The following is a 10,566-nucleotide window of genomic DNA, read 5'->3' on the forward strand; positions in this document are numbered from 1 at the left end:
CATTTTTGCAAATACATGCTACATTAATATATACTATGAAAAAAAAAACATGTCCAGCTTACCTACTTAAATTGATTGTGACTCAATATGCCCCATCTTTATCTTTATTCATTTTGTAGGAAATGCTTATAAATATTTGCAAGTACAGGCGGCATCAACACGCACATTAATACTGATAAATGCTATGTAGAATATAAAAACAATGGTGTTGTCTAGCTTTATTAACTTATCCATCTTTTCAATTACAACTAAATATGGCCCCATCTTTTTTTATACTAATTACAGTAGCTACATAAATATATACTAATATATGTAGAACATTTAAAAAATGGTGTGGCACATCTTTAATAGTATCCATCATTTTAATTACAACTAAATATGCCCCCATGCTCTTTTTTTTTTTTAGTTATTATTATTCAAATATTTGCAAGTACATGCTACGTTAACATGTTGCAATAATTCTAATAATATATGTAGAAAAAAACGATTTTGGCCTAATGGAATAACTTATTTCTAATTTTAAATTAGGACCCTTTTTTTAATTTATTTTTTTATTACAGTGCATTAATTTTGTAGGAAATACTACTAAATACAGGCAGCATTAACATGCACATTAATACTAAAATATACTATGTAGAATATAAAAACAACAGTGTTGTCCAGCTTTAACTTATCCATCATTTTAATTATAACTAAATATGCTACCCAACACACACCCCCCTCCCCCTTTTTTTTAGCTATTACAATACGTTAATTTTCTATGAAATCCTACTAAATATTTGTAAGTATTAGTAATAATAGATGTAGAAAAAAATATTTAATAACTTAACTAAACATGCTGCCTGTCCCCCCCTTTTTTTTAATTAGCTAATTACAGTGCATTAATTCAGTAGGAAATGCTACTAAATCTGTGCAAGTACAGGCTACAATACATGCACATTAATGCTAAAATATAGTTTTGAAAACAAAAAACAATGTTGTCCAGCTTTAATAACTTACCCATGAACTTAATTACGACTCCATATGTCCCCTCTTTTTTTTCTACTTATTATATTAACTTTGGAGGAAATCCTACTAAAAGTTTGCAACTACAGGCAGCATTAACATACACATCAATAATAATATATACTAAGTATAATTTTTTTTCCCAGCTTAATTAATGTATCCATCATTTTTTATTACTACTAAATATGCCCTACTTTTTTTTTTTTTTTTTTAACAAATTACAGTGACACATGCTATACACTGCAAAAAGTCAGTGTTCAAAAACAAGAAAAAAATATACAAAAATTAGGGATATTTTATTTGAAGTAAGCAAAATTATCTGCCAATAGAACAAGAACATTTGGCTTGTCAAGACTTTCCAAAACAAGTAAAATTAGCCAACGTCAATGAACCCAAAAATACCTAAAAATAAGTATATTCTCACTAATAACAAGTGCACTTTTCTTGATAGAAAAAAAGACCTTTTTTCTCAATATGTTAAAAAATATTCTTAAATTAAGTAAATGCTAGTGCCATTATCTTGACATAATGACACGCTCTGTATTACATTTCTTGAAACCAGCAAACTTATACTAAAAACTAGTTTATTTTTCTTAATGGAAAGGCAACAAGACAACCGCTTGTTACTCTCGGGGCAGCTCAGGTAAATCATATTGTCTAAAAATGCATTTTTCCATCGATAACATGACATCATCGCGTCAAGTGCGTGCTCTTTCAGTCAATTAGTGCGCATATACACAGCCCGGCCCCCGGCCGAAAATGTTTTAATTGTAATTTTGAAGAATTCATTTGAATGTGCATGAACTATTTCTGTTCAAAATTGTTAGAAATGTCACATGTTAAATGTTTAAATATTAACTGTCAGTTTGCTGTACTGTGCCAACTGTACTACTATATGAGTACCTATTTTCTATTGTTTCATTGAAAATAAAACAGCAAAGTCCATTTGGCTGTCATCTGTTTTAATTATGAGACACAATTGTGTCAAAGTCATGATTTTTTATTTCATAAGAAATTATTACTTTAAAAACATAGTTGTATACTTGTGAGTGTTGATGACACAGCTTTGCAACACTTGATATTCTAGTTCCAAGCATGTTTTACTCAATATAGGTCATAAAATCTCAGCTGTAATATCTTACTGAGATCACATACCTGCCAACTACTCCGGTTTTCCCGTAATTAGTACGGTTTTCATCAACCTATTCCGGGTTACGGTTGCAGTGATAAAAAATACGGTTTTTCATTAATTAATTATTTATTTATTTTTTTAAGTTTTATTCACAAAATCGCGTAACAACAATGACAATCGACACTGCTTCCCGTAACTTCCTATCGAGCCATTCCGAATGCCATGCGCGAGGCTATTTATAGCACCGCTGCCAAGCACGAGGCACCAGTTGCCATTGTTTCCAAACGAGCGAACGATCATGGAATCAGCCGGAGAAAAATCGCAAACGAGTCTTAAACCGAAAAGAAAACTGCAGTCATTCCGTGAAGAATATTCAAAAGCCTATCCGGGAATAATTATCCCTTCCAAAAAGGGGGAAAACTACGCGAATTGCACCTTGTGCAGACAAGATTTTTCGATCGGACACGGAGGAATTAGCGATGTAAAAGACCACGTTGGGACAAAAAAACACAAGTCTAATGCCGTTGCTAAATTTGGATTTTAGCCACAAAAAGGTAATGACACCAATGTTATCTATTGGAATTGTTTAGTACTGTTATACTGTTAAAAGTGTTTATACTATTTATGCTTTCAAGTCCAAGTTGAAGAAATCTTGTTAAATGTTGACAGCATAACTACCAAAATACAGAAGTATGTCCTTAATATTTTTGCAGTGCTATTTCTGTTGAAAAGTTCAAATGATTACATTAGAGATGTGATGTGCCACTTTTCAAGTGTCTGATGGCTTAAATTAATTTTCATTCATTTTTCATATTTTGAATTCTTTTGAAAGGCTTACAAAAAAACTACATTTGAATTGTAATTCCATGCTATTGACAGGACTATTAATTTTAATGAAGTTATCTTAAAATAATAAATAAATGTTTACAGTATGATAATTGTGATAGAAATTTGAATTTTAGGCACAGAATATTTTTTACAATTGAACAAGGCAGTAGATTATACAAGCTTGGACAGAAAGTTAATAATGACACCAATTTTTTTTTTTAATGGAATTGTTTAGTACTGTTTTACCATTTGTTTACTGTAAAAAGTGTTTATACTGTTTATACTTTCAATGAACAAATTGAAGTCTTGTGAAAGGTTGACAGGATAACTGGCATTAACTGTCAAAATAATTTCAAACTATTGAAGTTAGCTTACAGAATAAACATGTCAATCAACCCATATGATTTTTGCTGTAATATTTTTGTTTTGAAAAGTCACTGTGACTGATAGAAAAGTGATGGTTTTAGCAACATTTTAACCTGTCTGAATGCAATCAATCATTTTGCGCTCTAACACTCTAACACAGTTTTTGTGTAAAAGTAGACAGTTTTATGTCGTCCACAGCTTCTTTACCACATGGGGTCCCCCAGGGCTCAATCCTTGCCCCAATTTTATTTGCGCTTTACCTTCTCCCCCTTGGTTCTATTTTTAGGAAGTACAGTATTGCATTTCATTTTTATGCCAATGATTGCCAGATTTATTTTCCCATGGCACAAAATAACACGGTTCAACGTCTTATTGACTGCCTGCACGACATCAAAGTCTGGCTTTCAGCTAACTTCCTGAGCCTAAATGAAGACAAAACAGAAGTTATGTTGTTCGGTCCAAGTCGCTCTCCCTCCCCCAACGTTGACCTCGGCACTCTGACCCCGTATCTCAGCGACTGTGTCACAAACCTGGGGGTAAAGTTTGACTCAGATTTTAAATTCGAAAAACAAATCAGCAGCGTCGTTCAAAAAAGCTTTTATCAATTACGCCAAATAGCGAAAGTGAAACCGCTTCTATCAAGACATGATCTTGAGAAATTAATCCACGCCTTTATCTCGACTCGTCTTGACTACTGTAATGCCCTGTATGTTGGCATTAGCCAGGCCTCCCTCGCCCGCCTGCAGCTCGTGCAGAACTCTGCTGCTCGTCTGCTAACACAGACCCGCAGACGTGAGCACATCACCCCTATTTTAGCGTCCCTTCACTGGCTCCCTGTGCGTTACCGAATACATTTTAAACTCCTTTTATTTGTTTTTAAATGTCTAAACAACCTCGCGCCAACCTATCTCTCCGACCTCCTTCAGCCTTACTGCCCCACCCGATCCTTAAGATCAGCCGATCAGCTGCTGTTGACGGTCCCTGACACAAGGCTGAAGCTTAGAGGTGACAGAGCTTTCGCCGTTGCTGCTCCCAAGCTCTGGAACGACCTACCTCTGAGTGTTAGACAAGCCTCCTCTCTTCCTGTTTTTAAATCTCTCTTAAAAACATACTTTTATTCCATGGCTTTTAACACTGAGTGATATCCATCCTGCAATGGCGCCCCATAATACACCTGCTGTGATCCTGTTTTTATGTTTTTATTAATTCTATTTTAATTATTTATTTTTTATCGTGTTCTGTTTGTGTTGTGTTGTGTTTGCTCGGTACTCGTTTTATCTTTTAACCTGTTCATTGTACAGCACTTTGGCTACCCCTGTGGTCAATTTTAAATGTGCTTTATAAATAAAGTTGATTTGATTTGATTTGATAACATAAAATCTGCTTAGTGAGAAGAATTATCTTATCAGACAGAAAATAAGCAAATATCACCCTTATTTGAGATATTTAATCTTACTTAGATTTCAGTTTTTGCAGTGTAACATTGCTGTCCATCTTTAAAACTGTAACTTGCTCACACGCGTTCTCAGTACTGATATTGTGCAGCGCATTATTTTTGTTGTAAACCCTACTAATGCTAATTTATGAATTTGAAAGGACGTCCAACTTGAATAACTAGCACAAAGTCGCTAGTTGCATTAGGGAGTCTGACTTTTTACAAAATCCTTGCTAAAAGAGAATAAAACAGTAGAGAAGACCGTGTTGTCCAGGTGTTAACTGCAGTGTGTTTGTGTGTCAACAAGGGTTTCTTCCGGCGAACAATCCGGCTGAAGTTGGAGTACGATAAGTGTGAGCGCAACTGCAAAATCCAAAAGAAGAACCGCAACAAGTGCCAGTACTGCCGCTTCCATAAGTGCCTCTCTGAGGGAATGTCTCACAATGGTAAGGTATTGTAATATTTAACTCCGCCGTGGGGGTGTTTTTTATCATGTACACGCACAGCGGGGTGCTTTTAGATGGGCTGCCTTGTGAGAGAAAAGCCAGGAACTTTTAGCGCTGCACATCTGTGCTGCAGGGTCATTGGGTTTGTCTCCGCGGCCTCACGCCGCAGGCGCTGCAGTGTCAGAAACCCGAGATGGAAGGAAAGAACTCACCGCAGCGTATCATTTGCGGGCTAATTCACTGCTGCTTTTTTGGAAGTCCACAAATGAATCCTTCCATGGGTTGTGTAAATGTCTCCGTGCGACAGCCATCCGCTTTGGACGCATGCCCCAGGCGGAGAAGATGAAGCTGAAGGCGGAAAGTAAGATGGTGGAGAAGAAGAAGGAGGCCAGCCCATTGCTGTCGGACCACAAGATCCTGATCGGGCGGATCCACGAAGCCTACATGAAGAACTTCAACATGAACAAAGCCAAAGCTCGCCTAATCCTCACCGGAAAGACAAGCAAGCCGGTAAGCGAGGTGATTATTTGTGGCTTCATTTCATCCCCGGAGGTCAACTTTTGTCTTCCTCCTAGCCGTTTGTCATCCACGACATGGAGACCTTCCAGCTGGCCGAGAGGACCTTCGCGGCCCACATGGTGTCTGACAAGTTGGAGCCCGACAGCGACGTCCCAGCAGGAGTTCTGGTGGCGGCGGTGGGATGCGGCGGGCTCCAGCAGAGGGAGGCCGAGGCTCGCCTCTTCCACTGTTGTCAGAGCACCTCGGTGGAGACGGTCACGGAGCTCACCGAGTTTGCCAAGGCCGTGCCCGGCTTCCAGAACCTGGATCTGAATGACCAGGTACTAATGTATGATTATTCCTATTTCAACAAGAAAAATACTGGAGTTCCCTCCTATAGCGGCCGAGGGCGTTTATTTAATGAGCGTTAGGTTTATTTGAAGGAGGCATCAAGTTTAGAGGAGCAATGTACACAACGTAGAAATATAAATAAAATATATACATTTGATAACATTTTTTATTGTAGTTTATATTATTTAATTATTAATTTTATATTGTTAAATCTTTATTACATTTATATTATTAAGTTATTTATTTGATAACATTAAACTTTTAAAATTATTTGTAAATTAATTGTATTTTTGATATTACGATAAAAGTTAATTACATTTTAATGTATTTTATATTATTAAATAATTTATTTTATGTTATTAAGTTATTATTTATTTAGTATTTTTATATATATTATAAATGTATTCTACACGATTTAATTGTTTTTTCATTAATTAATTCACTTCCCTCCACAATTTTTATTTAGCTTCATCTTTATTTTTTCATTTTATATATATATATATATATATATATATATATATATATATATATATATATATATATATATATATATATTTAAATAAAAAAAATATATGTATATGTATTTAAAAAAATATATATATATATATATATATAATGGAAAAAAAAAAGATGAAGCTAAATAGAAATTGTGGAGGGAAGTTATATATATATATATATATATATATATATATATATATATATATACAGTATAAAAAAAATAAAAATAAAAAAAATATATATATATATATATATATATATATATCTATATATCTATATCCATTTTCTACCGCTTGTCCCTTTTGGGGTCGCGGGGGGTCGCTGGAGCCCATCTCAGCTGCATTCGGGCGGTAGGCGGGGTACACCCTGGACATATATATATATATATATATATATATATGATATATAAGTATTTATATATTTTTTTATCAGTTAAGGACTATTTATAAGTGCAAAAATAATTTTTTAGGTATTTTTTTAAATATTACTATGGAAATGTTATTACATTTGTATTTATTTTACATTATTACATTATTTATTTTATATTATTAAATCTGTAAAATGTATTTTATGTTGTTTTTTTCAATAATTATTTAATTAACTTTCCTCCACAAATCCTAAAGAGCTTCACCTTTTATTCCTAAAATATAATTTATTTTAGTCCTAATATATATTATTCCTTTTTTTTAATTATCAGTTAAAGACTACCTATTAAGTTCAAACATTTTACTTTATTTTATAATGTATTTTAAATCAATTGAGGTCACAGTGAATATTAAAACATATTCAAAATAAGTTGTTTTTTTTAAATATTAGTATAGAAATTTGACAAAATTTTTATTGATTTTATATTATTAAATCATTATTTTGTATTAGGTTATTATTTATTTAATGTTATTATACATTATAAATATGTCTTATTTTCATTTGTTAATTCATTTACTTATCTCCGCAAATCATATTTAGTATGTATTTTAATGTATTTTAAACATTGGTTAAGATGTGAGTCGTCCCTCACCACATTGTGCTTAAAATATCGTGGCTTCACCACATCACACATTTTTTAGGGATATTTTAAGCATATTTTACAATTTCTTTGGTCCTAAACTAATTTTTAAAGCATAAAATGTTTTAATAAAGTACAAATATCAATACTACAGCGCTATACCAGAGCACGCGTTTCAGTTTTGTGGCCACTAATTGGCTCAAAAGAGTCTAAAGGTGACTAAACGATGTTATTTTATATCTGGAGGTGTCTTATAAAGTCGTAAACAAGCTTTTTATGCCGTAGCTGTTAAAATATTTGATTTATAATTCATGATTTCTACTTTGCGGAAATGCATTCATGGCGGTTATGTCCAGAAGCGATGAACAGGTACAACTTGGTCCATCCTGGCTGGCACTTGCTGCACGGCCATTAAACTTCTCCCGCTGACTTTTAGGTGACGCTCCTCAAGTACGGCGTCTACGAGGCCCTCTTCACGCTCCTGGCCTCGTGCATGAACAAAGACGGCCTCCTGGTGGCGCGCGGTGGCGGCTTTATCACCCGCGAGTTCCTCAAGAGCCTCCGTCGGCCCTTCAGCGACATGATGGAGCCCAAGTTCCAGTTCGCCACGCGCTTCAACGCCTTAGAGCTGGACGACAGCGACCTGGCCCTGTTCGTGGCCGCCATCATCTGCTGCGGCGGTGAGCTCGTCCGACGTTTAACCCTCCTTCAAAGTCCTCACCTTCTTGTCCTTTTTCCAGACCGTCCAGGCCTGGTGGACGTCTCCCTGGTGGAGCAGCTCCAGGAAGGCATCGTGCAAGCCCTGCGGCTCCACCTGGTGGCCAACCACCCGGATGACGCCTTCCTGTTCCCGAGACTGTTGCAAAAACTGGCCGACCTCAGAGAGCTGGTCACCGAGCACGCTCAGTTGGTGCAAGAAATCGAGACGTCGGAGGACACCTCGCTGCATCCCCTCTTGCAGGAAATCTACAGGGACATGTACTAACTTAAATATCACTACTGAGTACACTTTCACTCATACTGCACAAGAAAACTTTGTTTTAGGGAGAACTACTGTACTGTGAAAAGGGGGCCATATTTTACATTGGAGACAGACTAAAGCAATCATATGCAAAACTATATATATATATATATATTGCTTGAATAGTATAGTGGCCAGGTGGTGTCAAATTTATGTAACCTTGTATATTATTTAAAAAATGTGTGCTATTTTTTTTTGCATTTGAACAACCCTGCATGATGATTGAAATGTGACTTCTCAAACTACAAATGAGTCTTTCATAAATAAAATACAAAATACTGACTGCATCACTTGTTTGGACAAATACACACTTTTGAATGTACACACAGAATGTATTTCACTTTTTTAATCTTGCCATGTTGATTACTGACAATCATAGTGAGGTTGATTTGTGTCTTGACTATGAATTTTTTTTTTTTTTACATTTTGTGAACATACTTTTTTTTATACACCAAATGAAAATGTCATTGTATCAAAGTGGGTGTGTTAAAAAAATTCAGTTTGTTAAAATGCAGTGTTTTAAAATTCAGTCTAAAAAAAATTCTGCGTAAAAAACTTAAATGCAGAAATATTTCTTGCTTCAAAACTCAAGACTCACTTCCGTTTCAAAAAATCAGTGTGTAAAAATTCAGTGTAAAAACATTTAAAGTGTGTAAAAATTCAGTGTAGAACGTTCAATGTTTAAGAAATGAGTGTAACAAAATATGCGTTGCTTTAAAACTCAAGACCCACCTACATTAAGTTAAAATTCAGTGTTAAAAAAAAATCAGTGTAAAAGAATTCAGTTTAGAAATATTTGTTGCTTCAAAACTCAAGACTCATTACTGTTTAATTAAAAATTCAGCGTGTAAAAATTCCATGAAAAAAATTCAGTACAGAAATATTTGTCTCAAGTTTAAAGTCACGTGATTTTTATGCACTCAATTTTTTTTACACTGAATTTTAAAACTATTTGACAAAAAAAGTGTGTTCAAAAATTCAGTTTGTTAAAATGCAGTGTTTTAACATTTAGTCTAAAAAAATTCTGCGTAAAAAACTTAAATGCAGAAATATTTCTTGTTTCAAAACTCAAGACTCACTTGCGTTTCAAAAAATCAGTGTGTAAAAATTCAGTGTAAAAACATTTAAAGTGTGTAAAAATTCAGTGTAAAGCGTTCAATGTTTAAGAAATGAGTGTAACAAAATATGTGTTGCTTTAAAACTCAAGACCCACCTACATTAAGTTAAAATTCAGTGTTAAAAAAAATCAGTGTAAAAGAATTCAGTTTAGAAATATTTGTTGCTTCAAAACTCAAGACTCATTACTGTTTAATTAAAAATTCAGTGTGTAAAAATTCCATGAAAAAAATTCAGTGTGTAAAATAATTCAGTACAGAAATATTTGTCTCAAGTTTAAAGTCACGTGATTTTTATGCACTCAATTTTTTTTACACTCAATTTTAAAACTATTTGACAAAAAAAGTGGGTGTTCAAAAATTCAGTTTGTTAAAATGCAGTGTTTTAAAATTCAGTCTAAAAAAAATTCTGCGTAAAAAACTTAAATGCAGAAATATTTCTTGCTTCAAAACTCAAGACTCACTTGCGTTTCAAAAAATCAGTGTGTAAAAATTCAGTGTAAAAACATTTAAAGTGTGTAAAAATTCAGTGTAAAACGTTCAATGTTTAAGAAATGAGTGTAACAAAATATGCGTTGCTTTAAAACTCAAGACCCACCGACATTAAATTAAAATTCAGTGTTAAAAAAAATCAGAAGAATTCAGTTTAGAAATATTTGTTGCTTCAAAACTCAAGACTCATTACTGTTTAATTAAAAATTCAGCGTGTAAAAATTCCATGAAAAAAATTCAGTACAGAAATATTTGTCTCAAGTTTAAAGTCACGTGATTTTTATGCACTCAATTTTTTTAACACTGAATTTTAAAACTATTTGACAAAAAAAGTGTGTGTTCAAAAATTCAGTTTGTTAAAATGCAGTGTTTT

At 33.9% G+C, this 10,566-nt stretch overlaps 1 protein-coding gene across 1 annotated transcript in view; it reads left to right on the forward strand.

The window, feature by feature from the left end:
- LOC133606178 (peroxisome proliferator-activated receptor alpha-like) overlaps positions 1-8,879 on the forward strand; it is a 41,749-nt gene extending 32,870 nt beyond the window's left edge. Inside the window, exons 4-8 of the mRNA XM_061959818.2 lie at positions 5,074-5,212; positions 5,520-5,722; positions 5,788-6,051; positions 8,002-8,245; positions 8,306-8,879. Of these exons, the coding sequence (XP_061815802.1) occupies positions 5,074-5,212; positions 5,520-5,722; positions 5,788-6,051; positions 8,002-8,245; positions 8,306-8,550 (1,095 nt within the window). The 3' untranslated portion in view covers positions 8,551-8,879. The remainder of the gene's footprint in view (positions 1-5,073; positions 5,213-5,519; positions 5,723-5,787; positions 6,052-8,001; positions 8,246-8,305) is intronic.
- The last annotated feature ends 1,687 nt before the right edge of the window (positions 8,880-10,566 follow it).

Source organism: Nerophis lumbriciformis, linkage group LG05, assembly GCF_033978685.3.
Source record: "Nerophis lumbriciformis linkage group LG05, RoL_Nlum_v2.1, whole genome shotgun sequence".
Classification (NCBI taxonomy): Eukaryota; Metazoa; Chordata; class Actinopteri; order Syngnathiformes; family Syngnathidae; genus Nerophis; species Nerophis lumbriciformis.